This window comes from Malaya genurostris, chromosome 1 (genome assembly GCF_030247185.1).
Source record: "Malaya genurostris strain Urasoe2022 chromosome 1, Malgen_1.1, whole genome shotgun sequence".
In the NCBI taxonomy this organism is placed as follows: Eukaryota; Metazoa; Arthropoda; class Insecta; order Diptera; family Culicidae; genus Malaya; species Malaya genurostris.
This window is the reverse complement of record NC_080570.1, coordinates 109,789,428-109,804,635: the sequence shown is the minus strand read 5'-3', so window position 1 is coordinate 109,804,635 and position 15,208 is coordinate 109,789,428. Positions and strand designations below refer to the sequence as shown.

The 15,208-nt window shown below is 36.0% G+C and overlaps 1 protein-coding gene across 22 annotated transcripts in view; it reads left to right on the top strand.

The window, feature by feature from the left end:
- Positions 1-15,208, top strand: part of LOC131425391 (sex determination protein fruitless) — a 761,905-nt gene that overhangs the window by 424,373 nt on the left and 322,324 nt on the right. The window contains exon 1 of one of the 22 annotated variants that reach the window (XM_058587248.1): positions 909-3,920. The exons of the other annotated variants lie outside the window; for them this stretch is intronic. Coding sequence (XP_058443231.1) covers positions 3,919-3,920 — 2 coding nt within the window. The 5' untranslated portion in view covers positions 909-3,918. Of the gene's footprint in view, positions 1-908; positions 3,921-15,208 lie in introns of those variants that run through there. 22 annotated transcript variants of the gene reach the window in all.

Sequence of the window (15,208 nt, the reverse complement as noted above, 5' to 3'; positions counted from 1 at the left end):
ATTATCGTGAAAACTACCTGTCAAACTGTTGATCAAATTTTCAGTAAGTGTCTTTTTATTAATCAAATCAAAATCTTGTAGAGTTTATCAAATGGGTTGAAGTACAGGTCCTAAAGTTTTTAAAACATTAGAACCACTAAAAACTTTTTGTTTCCTTATAGGCAAAAAATAATTTTGTATCACTTATCCACTTGCTGCCTACACAAATCGTTCAAGGGTAATTTCTGGTGGACTCGACGGATTGTGCAGTGTTTTGGAAGGTGCTCACAATTCCGGTCAGCCAGAACATTTGACCCTTTTTTCGTGGAATAAAACCATAGCAGGTTGGAATTTTCTTCATTCGTTTTTGTGAATATGTGTAGTTTTCTAAAATCCGAAAATAAAAGAATTTTAACCTAAGGAAAATAAAAAAAAAAAAAACAAAAAATTACCGAACAATCAGTTAGATCCATTTGGTTTACAGTTTACGGTAGTTGTTTGACAGTTCAGCAATTACCGAACGATCGGTAATCAATTCAATTACCGAACTGATTACCGAACGTTCAGCTGTTGAAAATTCGGTAAAAAATTACCGAATTCTGCGAAATTTTCTAAGTGTGTAGCATTACCAATAAAGAACGATAGAATAATTTTTTTTTGACAAGATAACTTATTTTTATAATCTCAATAGTTCTTTTATATACTTAGTATAGCGTTTTCTAATTCAATAAATACTAAAAAATGCACGCATCAATCATCAAGAATTTTTCTTGACGCAAAATTCCACAACTTTTTTTTTGAAAAACGGGTATTTTTAATGATGGTTTAAGTTTAGTGTAGTCTTTTTGTAGTTTTAGTAGAGACATTTTTCTTTTTTACAATCAACAAAATTGAGCAAAATTGTTGTGTCGCACTTGTAACAAGAATGAATAATGAAAAAACCATTAGGATAAAGGAAGAAAAGACAAATTTTGTTGTTGTTTGTGTGTATTTTTTGTGTGTAACATTAATGGCATCTAAAATATGATCGATAGTAAATCGTAAAACGTTCTTCATCTACCTAGCAGTGAGATCGGTCCAGCTTTCTCTGAGGAACATACATATTATCAGGAGTACAAATCAATTCGGTTTTTCGGGGTCAAGAATGCATTAATTTCCAATTAAAAAGAATTTAAAAATAATCAAAGTATTGTCCATCATTAGTTACTACTGTTTCCTACCTCTCAGGCAATTTTCGAATTTCATCACGACAAAATGTCTCAGCTTTTGAGGGGATTCAAGCTTGAAGCCAATTTTCGAATTCTGCGAAAGAAGTTAACCTTCCAGATCGTGCTGCATCCGTTCCAAATATTTTTTAAAGACTTTTGTGACATGAGGCCGAGCGTTGTCATGCAGGTGAATACGTTTATGAAACCATTTAGCAAAAAACTGAACTTTATCATGTTTTTGCTTGTATTTCGGCCGTTCTTCTCGTAATGCACGGCTCAAATGCATCAACTGCAGCCTATACCGATCGCCTGTAACAGCTTATAGTACACATCACCTGAGTCACTTCCAACGATATTGCAAGTTTTTCTTGCGTTTGACTCGGATCTTCATCTAGTAATGTCTCCAACTGTTTGTCTTCGAATTTTTATTGGTTGTCCAGTGCGACGCCTGTCTCCAACGCTGAAATCTCCATTCTTGAAACGTCGAAACCATTCCCTACATGATTTATCAGCTCGAGCATTATCACCATAAACATCCACAAGCATTTGATGCGATTTAGTCGCACTTTTCTTCCAATTAAAATAGAAAACTAAAACTTCCCGCAAACACTGCCTAATTAACACAAAATTGCTCATAACTAGCGTAGTGGAAGTTTTTTTTTTAAACAAACTAGAAGCAATATGAACTAAATATTAACGACCGATACCCCACTTATTGAAACTATCGACATAAGCTGTTACTGTTAAATAATCATAACAGCCAAAGCCATCTTCTGAAAACGGACCGAATTGATTTGTACTTCCAATAATGTTGCCCATACTTACAGACACACAAACATTTGTTCAGTTCGTCGAGCTGAATCGATTGGTATATGACACTCGGCCCTCCGGGCGTCGGAGAGAATTCTATACTCTATTTTTTATGCTTATACAAAAAGTTAAAACGTAAAAATCGTTCTAAATTTGTTCTAAAACCGTTTTACTTGATAGGTTATGTTAGTTGTTGACCAAAAAAACTTTCTTGCTTTTGTTAGCAAGCCAAAGAAAAGTGTCCTAAAAAAAACCAACATTAATATGAGCGAGTCACAAGATGGATTAGAATGGGTTCGAGGAACGAGACAGACAGTGTTAAACATGGAAGAAATTCAAGACGTTTTAGCTTGAGAAAACTGAAACTGACTCTGGGTAGTTTCATTAAACAAACACTTTTAACGAAGCTGTGTTGGTTTCGCACTTAGCAACGGGGACCTGAGCAAACACGATAGAAGAACTAGTTTCGAATCTGACTCGATTTTCAGTTCAATAATGCTAGGTTCGAAACTAGCTTAAAACAAACGGTTTGATAGCAGTTAGGATGAAAACTGGGTTAGGTTTAGCATCAAACGAAAACGACCGTAAGGAATCAGTTCTTCGAATCATCAAATCAATCAATCAATCAATTGCATCTGTGAAATTTTTACTCGCATTGTCACGAAAAGAATTTAGTTAGAAAATTTCCAGTATTAGTTTCGTTGATTGGAATAATCTTGACTTTTTTTGGGTGTGGAAGAGATTTATAGTTGCGTGAGAATTCGGATGGATGATCGAATTAAACTTGCGCTTACCTCAAATGATCTAACAAAAATGATTCGTAATGTGATTTGCAGTTTTGTCTAATTGATGGTGTATTGTGCTAATTGGCAACCCGGTACACGACAACATTCTCTCGTTCTCCCAAGTAAGCCATAGCAAATAAAAACGCACCGTGCGAGTGTTTCTTATCTCCTCACACGGTTGGCCACCCGCTGCTCTTCAAAGGAGTCTAGCCGTCCAAAGGGTGACCGAACCGGCGAAAAGTACACCACCATAGGTTTTTGTTCGGATAGGAAAGGGTTTCTCAGTGGAATTCGCGAGTGGTTCGTCTGCCGGGGCCAGGACCGACGGGGGGTAGTGCCGGTCGAGCTGGATCCGTTGATGGGTGGCTGTGGTTCGGGAAATCCGACAATCGACTTATTTTCGAACGACTTCGCCCTAATATGTGTGTAACGCCACCACGACCATCGGCGGTGCGCCACCAGTGGGTCAAAAAAGGGATAGCCATGGGGCGGGATTGGGTGCATCTGGGAAGGGCAACAGCAGCCCGCGGAGGACACGTGGTGAAGCAGTAGGTAGTACTAGGTACTACATTCTCGTCGTATTCGATTCGGTTTTGGACTCGACTCGACTCGGTGAGCGGTTTTGTGTATGACGTATGTGTGCTTTCGCTTGCTTGCTTACTTCACTTTGCCGAGTCCATCGATGTGTACACATGCCGGGGGAGAGAAGTACCGATCTAAACTCATTGTCTGCCAGCTACGGTTGTGTGTTAAGTAAATTTAGGGGTCTGCTTAACTTGATGTGATGGCAATTTTTTCGCGAACCGTAATGCAACCGTGCGTTTGCTAAGGGGTTTAGAGATTAGTAACTTCAGCCGGGCTTCGCGACCTCAGAACCGTGCCGCGACAGTGTCCACGCAGTGCCATTCTTGATTGCCCTACCGACGAAACCAAACTTCGGTAGCATTCCTCGAAGCCTAGGGAGTTGTGTAAAATTAGTCGGTAGTGCTGTTCCCAGTGAAAGGTTTGGTGTTCCCCGGAATCGCAATTAGTTGGCTGAACGAACGCCGCTAGTTGCTCCAAGGATTACAAAAACGGCGAGAAATCCTACCGCAATCATCGGGTGTGAATGGCGAACAGAGCAGTTATCAGTGAAAATGTAAGTTTAATTTACCCAGTCAGTGTTATGCTTCCCCAACATTTTCACTCACTCCATAGTGATTAGTCAAATGTTCATCGGCTCGGGCTGTGTCCTTTTAATCCAAGGCCACACGGTGCTCCTCGGTTTTGGCCAACAACAACGTGGTGGTTTGCAAAAGGGATGGACACCAGCACGGGTTCTACTTTTCATCTGTCATGTTGTGATTCTTTTTCCTCTTGTTTACGTCGCTCCTCTTCACCCACGTGGAGTCACTAATACAGCACCTGGCTGTGTTGGTGTCCGAACGGGGGGAAGGAAATTTCTCCTCTTAGTGTGCGTCTGTTAGCCGTTGCGGAGAGACAGACGTTTACATCCGAAGCATGCCGACTTGACAGCTGGTTGCTCGAATGGCACTGATGTGCTGCTTGTTTCGTTTATTGGTGGTACAGTTTTGAACACAGTGCTGGCTAGTTCGAAGTTTGCTTTTTTACTAATGGAATTTTAAATTTGTAAATTATTAGGTTATTTGATTGTTTTCTATCGTTTCCCTAAAAAATATCGTTTATACATTTGTTTATCTCAAACTGATTGAATCTTATATCTAATTTCAAAATCAACAATAATTTTATATTGACAATTATACGCAAATATTTTTTGTGATATACTTACAGATTTAATTATATTTTTGTTCGACGCTAGAAGATTGTATTTGGACGTTTGATATTTTGCATTTCCGTTTTTTGTTTTGGCATTTTTCGTAATTTTCTTGAGTTTTTGCATTTAGTGTAATTTTTTCAGAAATTCATAGCTTCGTGAAGAGCTATATGCATTTCAATCATATAAAATACATATTTAATAAGTTCGTTCCATTTCTTCTGGATTCATTCCAAATGGCCTTTGAAAGTGAGATTATCGTCATACGTAGTACTTATATATTTTGCTTGACCAGAACAATGGAATTCCAAACCTTTCATTTTGTTTTTATATTACAGGATTGTTTTTTAAAACCACTGGGTTTATGCAGAAAGATTAAATCCTGTTTTTATTGTATTTTGTCATTTCGTCATTACCCGTGGCCTGAATACTCAGATTCGCCATGGAATAAAGATTTCTGTCAACTAATGCGTAGTTTTGGAACAAAAATTGGTTGAAATATTGTATGGATATGGAGCCGCGCTCGAACCATGAGGAACACCTGTTCGTACAAATAGCGATTCAGATTTATATTCGATGGGTTAAATAATTTGGAATCATTTCGATCAAATAAATTGGACACTGGAAATAGACATATTTTCTATTCAACCTTTGGCCAAATACTGTCGAAAGCTTTTTTATACCTAGAAAAACAACTCCAGAAGATTAACCAGAACATTTATTTGTATTTATCATGGAGTTTTTAAAGAATTCTCATTGATATGACTGAATTTAAGTAGAACCATTTGGACTGATGATATCTTTAATTGGCATTCTGAAAGTTATTGGATGATCTAAGTAAAAATCGGCAAGAGTAATTACACAGAAAAAAGGCGGGTGGGTAATGTCAGAGACATAACTGGATGTCGTGAATACGAAAACCACTGACATGTTCCTTAACACTTCCGAATATCAATTAGTTGATCACTTGATTTTGATTACTGTGAATTTCACACAGCGAAAAGTGCACAAATCTACACGGAACCACCCGCGATCTAATTTCAACCAGAATATTAGTTGATTTTCTGAATTCGATTGGTCAAAATTTGGTACAACTAATCGATTGTTGTTTTAACTATACTGTCATTTCTGTTTTTCGATTAGCAGAAACGATGGTTGAAACAACTAATTTAACTGTTTAAAAAAATGCTGTCAATTAGTGAGGACACATACCTTCCAATTTCAACAAATATTTTAGTTGAAATAACTGGTGTTGTTATTGAAACAAAATTCTGTTAGTTGAAAAATAAATCGGATTTATTTGTTTTAGACATTGCAAATAGTTGAATCAATTCGAACAATGTTATTGATTTGCGAAAATAATCAAAATATACTTACTGATACACGTCATGATCTATATTGTTTGAATTGAAATTGAAATTGAAATAAGTTCGGTATGTTGAGATTCATGAAATAAATATCGTTGTTAAAATATAAACAGTATTTTATATTGACATGTAATATCATTAGGGGGATGGGAAAACCACCGATCACTGCTGATTTCAAGTGATCTTAACCAAGGAAAAAATTATCATTACGAAATCAGAACTGATCTGATCAAACGACACACAATACATCTGCTCGCAGTGACGATAGAATCCAAACTGATCCAATTTTTGTTAAGAGGTTCCTTTTTACGTAAATTCGTTTGTAGCTATTTCACCAATGGGCCGGTTAGAAAAATAGCAGCATATAGATTTTTAATGTCGATCATTTCATTTCGGATTTGCATTTCATTGAAAGAAACTATCAGGATGCTGTACGGGATTCATTCCTGCCTTTCAGAAGGACCAAATTGTGGAACTCACTACAATATTAAGCACTGTTCGGAACATTTTTCTCGAACAATTGGTTGTACAACAGCAGATATTTTGTTCTCTTCCTCAGAACGCGTTCTGATTGGCTGTTGTTGACATGGGTCAAATGAGACAGGTTTTTCAATAGTGTACTATTGAAATACTTCAATGCTGTTGCTATACACGTTTAAGTTGAAAATTTTTGATTCTATTGGTAGTTAGATTATATAAATCCTTTCACAGATCACTGAGCTATGAGATTCAAAAATACGAGAAATGATACTCATTTATACCAAACATATCAGAAAAGTTTAATTTGGAATTATTTGAGATTATGCCACACAACTGAAAATTTTATCATAATTTTGTGATCATATTTCTGATGGTATGTAGCAAAAACTACGTTGATTCGTTAAATACAACAAGAGATATTCACGATCAAAAACTTATCACTCTCTCAGAGGGTAAATTTTGAAAAGGCACCTCATAGTAAGTCGTATTCACGACAAAACGTGGGTGGGTCATGTCACAGGCATAACTGGAGGATGTGAATACAAATAAAACTGACACACTTCTTCCACTTCCAAATATAGACAATCGTTCGTATTAGTTGATTGAGTGCATTTTGCAACTTTTACTGCTTCCGGTTTTGGCACGATACGTTTTGTGTGACGGTGTGTTTAATTAATGCGGTTGAAATTTTGCGCGCTCTATTTCGGCACTGAATTTTTCGCTCATTCCAAACATTTTAGAAATCTTATATTTTGAATTACTTGTGGTTTTCTCATACTATTGGAACTTTTATCATAAATTGCTGAATATATTTCCGATAGTATGAAGAAAAAATTATAACAGAAGATATTCACGATTAAGTTCTGTTCATTCTTATATGGACTGAATTTTGAAAAGTCACATATAAAATGAAACTTACACGACATGTAAATCAATAATGATGTGAAACACGGAGCCGTTCAATCGAGTTGATTGAAAGCAATAGTCGCTGTGAAACTATATTGGAATACGTCGAACTTCTCAAAGTTCTCTGTCAAATAAAGAACTGTGAATAAATTGTTTATTCAATTCCCTACTTCAAATATACGCATGAGAAAAGCGGTTAAAACACAACACTCAAAATATGTTTATCTGTGTAGTTCACTACCAATGTCCCGGGTTTTCGGTTCAATGCATAGAGCATTGGTCTTACAAACCAGTTGTCGTATGTTCGAGCCCCAACCTGGAAGGATTCGTAGTGTCAGTAGCATCGTAGCACCAGCCATGCAATGGTTCTGTACACTCTGAATCGGCTGCGAAGTCTGTTGAAACAGAAGGTCAAATTACACTGTGGAATGTAATACCAAGGCTTTGCTTTTCACTACCTATGTAGCTTTGATTGGTTGGGGCCAGATCGATTATAGAAAGGTTTCCCACAGAAAAGAAATTAGTTGGGCTATTTTGAAATAAAACTGAATCGTAACCAGCAGAGGATCATGAAGTAGTCGACCATTTCGGGTACTTTTCGTGTTATTTCACAAGCATTGAGATTTCCTTTTACGAAGAATTAAGATCGATATCTTTCGTGTTTCTTTTTCAATTCTCGAAATTTCGATAACTTTATTATTTAAGGTGGAATTCGATGATTGTTTTGAAGTTGGTTAAATGTGACTATTTAACTACTCATTCCAGTAAGCCTGTCGAATCGATGAACCCCAAAAGTTGGGTTACTTTTTTGGGTTATCATTCGGCTATGAAACAGGAATGATTTCTAGGATTTTTTGGGAACTCTCGAAAATCGCGACCGAAATTTTGCACTAGTGATTTTCAGACAAGAAAATCATCGATCGAGAAAATTCATTGTAGGAAATACTGATTTTTTGACAACGCAATTCTCACTGAAACTGATTTCACAGGGAAAAAACCAGTTGTGGTTGATAAGTGAATCAATAGTGGTGATGTAGAATAATATCATTAATAAAAGCAGCATGTGATGTGATAAATGATATTTCTAATGATAATAAAAACATTAATCAAAACAATCAGGATGAATGTAATTTTTTATTCCACCTAGTAGTGTAATGATGTCTTTCTCATATTACTTATATTTTCAAAAACATCACGAGAAGATTCTGTCAAGATTTCTTTTTCAAACTTGAATAAAAAAATTCTTTAATATAAATCATCACCTTTTCAATTTGTAAACAGTTATGTCAAGTTAATATAGATTTAAATGTGGCAACCCTGCATGCTATAAAAAGTTGAGCAAAGCACGCGGTGTGCTAGGCGGTGGCGTTTTTTTCTTCCGTACCGATGCGTACAGATTTTACATCATTTATGACAGTTTGAATGTTTTGATACTCATTGCCCTATAATTTTGGAACCGGAAGTCGGATCAGGATAAAATGGCACGGTACCTTTTAAGATACTGAAATCTTTAATTTGAATCATGATTTGTGAAATTGATTTAACCGTTGCTGAGAAATCGAGGTGAGTTCAGTTTTTGGAGCTTTTCTTCACTATTATCGGTACGTTCGGAAACCGGGAACTAGTCGTGCCAAAGTAGATTTATATATCCACTAACTAACATGGTCGGCCAACTAGATGAATTTACCAGTAAATTTTATAAGAATTTGCCCTCGTTTGGCATCACTTTTGTAAAAACCCTCATGAAATTGAATTTTTTTCACTTATCGCGCTGTAATACCGGAACCAAAAGTCGAGTCTGGATCAACTTTTTGGGGACTTTTTGAAGAAAATCAAGACCTTTTAGTTGCATCTTAGTTTTTAAAAACTAGTTAAGAAATTTTCGAGAAAATTGAGTGCACATTTTCTCATAGATTTTCACTTATTGCCTTGTAATACTTGTAAGTCGGATAAAGATGAGATTTAATAGCGAGCTATGGAACCATAAGTTTGTGAAAATCGGTCACGTCATTACTGAGAAAAGTGTGTGACATTTTTTTTTTTTGGTAGAACCTGAAGTCGGATCGGAATAAAGTTCAATAGCGATCTATGAGACCTTTTATTTGAATCTGAGTTTGAGAAAATCGGTTCAGCCATCTCTGAGAAAATCGAGTGACATTATTTGTCACATACACATACACATACATACATACACACACATACACACAAATATTTGCTCAGTTCGTAGAACTGAGTCGAATGGTATATAATATTCGGGCCTCGGTTTCAAAAGTCGGTTTTCACAGTGATTGTATAGCCTTTCTATATAAGACAGACAAAAACATTGGTCAATTTAGCTTAAATATCATGCGCAGAAGTAACAGGAGCGCAGGTAATTGCTACCCAAATTCAAACACTTCTATGTGTTCAAGACAGGCAAAATACTGCTCTCGTGTTACTTCTATGAATTAAATTCATGCTAAATAGCGTTTTATTTGGTTTAATCTAATTATAGCAGTGTAATCAACTAGCTGGAAGTAGAGCAGCCTTTTGTCGCTATAATCAATGTTTGAAATGCTAAAAAAAATATTGTTGTTTATATTGACCACCCTACGTGCATCGAAAATATCGCAGCTATTATTTCTCATTATTAGTTTTACGTTTCGTCTTTGACTCATCAGTGCAGAGCAGTTCAAATTGAACTGCTTAGTGCTAAACTCGGCAGTTCAATTTGAACCGCTAAGCAGACGTAAAGTTTCTGCTACTTACAGAACACTTTTTGTTTTGCAACGGAGTGCAATGTCTTTTCTGACGTGCCGAACGAAAACGTGTTTTCGACTATTTCTGGCCGATGCAGGTATGGTCATTTAGGGGTTAGCCATTATTTCTCATTTGCGGTTGCGAATTCATTCAGCAGAGATTTTCTTTATTGATGAAAATATATTAATTAAATCTTGCACAAATTACTTCGGTGTCGAACTGAAGCGTAGTGGAAATTCAGCATCGAACTATCATCGGAGACTCTTCTCGCCTTCGATTATTTCTTTAGCGATATTTCTGTTGGTGAAAATTTCTTCGTCAAGATTTGCTAACACAAGAAATCACTTGTGATTTCAGTTGCTGTTATTTTTAGAAAGTCTCTTGAACTGGTTTCTATCACGAGTGATAATGAAATGAACTTTTTCTGATCATGATTCTCCCAACACTGGTCACAAGTGGTGACTTTTCAGCTCTTTTATATACATGATATGATTATTACCATTAAGACATCATTTGCTACCGAAATTCTGTGATTTTTCGTAGGCAAAATTATAAACCTACTTGTAATGTGTATAATGAAGAAGAAACTTTCAGAATAATTCTACAATAACGATCATCTCAATAATTTTGAAGCACTTTGTACTAATATATAGGAAACTGGAAGTCGTACAATTTTGCTTCCAAACCTTTGTGCAAAACACTGTCGAATGCTTTTTCTATATCTAGAAGTGCAACTCCAGTTGATAAACCAGAGAATTTTACTCTAATGAGTTGATGAGTAGTTGAATTTTTGAAACGGAATCCAAAGAGTAAAAAAAGAGATCTCATTTATATCCAACATATTTTCCTCAAAAAGTTTTTTAAAGAAGTAAGTGAATTAATTGTGCTATAGCTGCATGTTTCTACTGGGTTCTCATCAAGTTTGAAAATAGGAATAACTTTATGCTGATTCAAAACACCTGTTGAAATTTTCAACCAAGAGTCCCAAGGTAACAACGGAGCCACCATGTTTAAGGTTTCCTACTGATTGACATAGTTCAATCAAAATTCGTCTCAGTAATGTCATTTTGTAATAACACTTGAGTTGAAATATGATCATGTTTCAGTAAGACATCGTTTCGATTTGGTCCTTTATTATTTTTTTGAAGCACGTCTTAGAGAGGGGTGCTAATTCAAAATGTGAAAGGAAGAACCATACAAACAGTTTGTCAGATTTTAACTATCTACTGCTCCAGTAATTTTAAACAGATCTATATCAATATCAACACACCAACTCCTCGGAAATATTTTTAAGTTAATACCACAAATTTCAGATAATTTGTTCTCGAAAGTTCAATTAATCATATGCGTTGGAGTTTTTTGATCTGGATCAGCACCTCTCATCAATATCAACGAATTAAACGACATTTTTCAGGGCATCCAAAATTTTCAAAGAAATATTGTCAAAAGTATATCTTACATAGACACAAGTAACTATATGTGGAGTATCGAAAATTACTGCTTTTTGAACATTCGGAATAAAAATTGACGCTGTGATTTTAACAACGGTTGTGTAGAACTTCGTCAACAGTTAACAAAAACTTCATTGGGCGGTCCTTTGTAGGTTCTTGCCTTCTCTATAGAAAGGATATATAATTGTTGGGAAACCCGACTTATTCTCGGAGCCCAGAGACTGCTAGTATTATATACCATTCAACTCATCTCGAAGTTGAATGCTTTAGTGAATTGAATTTTATGAAATGTTCATTACGGAATTGTTTGGTTCTTTAGAATCTAGTTAAGATCGAGGCTATCCAAGAATTGTCTAGAAAAAAAAGTTCTCGTAGTAATGTGACATAATGTGGTAATGTATGTGGAAGTTCTTGAGGTCTACCTAGGAGACCGATGACAGGCCGTTGAAGTTCTTGCTGTGATACTGTGTTATCCCTAGGGACAATATTCCAAGTAGTTCTTGAATCTTGGAACCTCTAACGGATTTCCATAGTGGCAGAACAAACTCAGATGGTTCTAGATACTTTTCCGTGTGGTAGTAGTTACATTTTTTATGTTATTTATATTTTTTTCATTCAATAATATAATATAATTTTAAGGCACACTGCTTTAGCTCTGAGATGCCAAGGGTATTTCCTAATCTTAATTACCGTCTAACTTAAAATTAGAATAGTATCATTATGTTATGTAGTATCGGGGTCGCGGAATCTCGAGAATCTAGCTTTCAGCTGGCGAACGGTAGTGGCCGGTGAATTGAATATAGCATGAGAGCCTTCTAGATGGCGTTGGTAAATATCTATGTTGGCCGCATCCTTCGGTCCGTGTGGGTCCGCGGGAAACACCCCCAGGCTACGAAGGCCCGGCGGGTGGCCGGCCAGCATGTTGGTCATCGACTGGAGCGGTCTTTCGTGGGCGGTGATGGTGATGTTACGAAAGAGAATGAAAGAGAAGTAAATATTGTGGAAAACGTGGTAAAAAGGGGGTTGTGGGAACAAGATGTCTAAAAACGACAGAGATCTAATTAGTTGCATCGAGATGGTGAAGAGTTATTTATATTAAAATCGAAAGGAATTGTAAAATCGCTTTCTGCGCGAAAATTATGAAATAACGCGATGTTTCATTGAATTTACGCGAAATTATATTTACGCACCCACGACTTTGCGCGTAAATTGAGGTTCCAGTGTATTTACACCCATTATTTCGGATTTCGACTATGACGTAAGATTCATTGATACATCAGTGTGATGTAACAGATCAGCTGAAAAGTTCGTATCGTTTCTATGAAAGGGCGCCACTAGAATTAAATCCATACCATTTTCAGTTAGTAACAGCCTTCAAAAGATACGTGTATAAATTTGACAGCTGTCTGATTATTAGTTTGTGAGATATTGCATTTTGAGTGAAGCTACTTTTGTTATTGTGAAAAAATGGAAAAAAAGGAATTTCGTGTGTTAATGAAACACTACTTTTTGATGAAAAAAAGTGCCGCCGATACCAAAAAATGGCTTGATGAGTGTTATCCAGACTCTGCACCGGGCGAAGCAACAATTCGTAAGTGTTTTGCAAAATTTCGTACTGGTCATATGAGCACCGAAGACGATGAACGCAGTGGACGTCCAAAAGAGGCTGTTACCGATGAAAACGTGAAAAAAAAAATCCACAAAATGATTTCCAATGACCGTAAAGTGAAGTTGATCGAGATAGCTGACACCCTAAAGATATCAAAAGAACGTGTTGGACATATTATTCACGAATATTTGGATATGAGAAAGCTTTGTGCAAAATGGGTACCGCGTCAGCTCACAATCGATCAAAAACAACAACGAATTGATGATTCTGAGCAGTGCACAGTGGTTCAAAAGCGCAATTTCACGCTCTTAATTAATAAATCATAGGATCGTGGTTTTTGAGGTACAGTATCTTCAGCAAAGTTGCTCAGAATAATAGACGCCATCTTTTGGCAAATTTTATTTATGTGTTTAATCCCCCTAAAAGTGATATAAACATTTTAGTTTAGATCAGGGCCAACATAGGGGCTAAGTTACTTCGACAAAGTTGTGCAGAAAGTTATTTCAAATAAGTTTGCTGAAGGTACTATTCCCGTAACTTGAGTGTAATTCAAGATATTATGTATTTTCTGAAAAGGGTGTCCAATAACCAGTTTTTGTAAGAAAACATATATGTTTTCAATTTATATGAGTTTTTCATGTTATACAAAGTTTTTCATCTTTAAAAACTACACAACTTTCTCGAACATACTATGATGCTATCATTTCAGTTTAATGAAATAGAGCAATTTTTCATGTTTTTTTTTAAAATAAAATTTCAACTTGTTTATTACCCAAAGGCGCAGGATGGTGCAGATGAGACTACTTACATATTAAAGTACTTCAAAAGAGCTCTCATACCGTGGTTGAATTACTCGTCTGCGATAGTCTGCAGGCTAGATATGTTATTTTCAAATATCCTTGTCCTTGACATTTTCAATGATAAGGTTCATTGTATTTCAGATCAGATTTCAGTATATATTCGTTACCATGGAAACTCTTACAATAAAAGGTTTTTATGGACATCGAAGTTTACAAATAGAAAAGTTTAGTAATAATTACAGACGGTTTTTTGAAAGTAACTGTCCGACGTTTTTTAAAAGTAAGATAAGAAGCCACGACTTTGAAAAAAGGCAATTATCATGTCGAATTACGTTATGTCATTTTTTGGTAAGTTTTTTTCTATAGAAAAGCTCTGTGGATAAATATCTTCTATTCATCAATTAAAGTGGAGATCGATAAACGCTTGCTATATTGTACTGTTCATAATGATTAAGAAGTTTCTTTTATACAGATGTCGGGAGTATTATACACGCGAGCAATCCAGATCACTTACGAATCGGGATCCCATGAATTGGTAATTAGTTTCATTGGATCCTTTGGTTACAAATATTCGTGAATGGCCAAAACAGTCCAAGAAGTCGAACGATGCTAAGAGTCTTTTAGCTGGTTAAGAACATTATCAGCTATCATAAAATAAATACAAATAACTAAAAAATGAGTTTTGATAATACTTATTTCTACTAGAAGATGACATAACTTAATTCGATTTGATGATGGCTTTTTTAAAAGTCGTCACAAAACAGTTACTAAACTATTCAATTTATAAACTTCGATGTGCACAAAAAAATAATATTTTGTGGCAAGTACCATAGTAATGAAAGGTGAAATTGAACGAATTGGGCTTCGAATTGCTCCCTCATCCACCGTGTTCTCCAGATTTGGCCCCCAGTGACTTTCTCCTGTTCTCAGACCTCAAGAGAATGCTCGCTGGTAAAAAGTTTAGAAGCAATGAAAAGGTTGTCGCTGAAACTGAGACCTATTTTGAGGCAAAGGACAAATCGTACTACAAAAATGGCATCGAAAAGTTGGAAGATCGCTATAATCGCTGTATCGCCTCTGATGGCAATTATGTGGAATAATTAAAAACGAATTTCGGCAAAAAAATGTGTGTTTCTATTAAACGATACGAACTTTTCAGCCGAACTGTTAGAATTTCGCCTCCAAATCGTAACTACTCAAAAAAAAGACTCGTCAGATGGATTAGTATAAAGAAAAGTCTTGGTATTAAATTCCTTTGATGGAATTTGACCGTTCTATTCCAACAGACATCGTAGTCGAT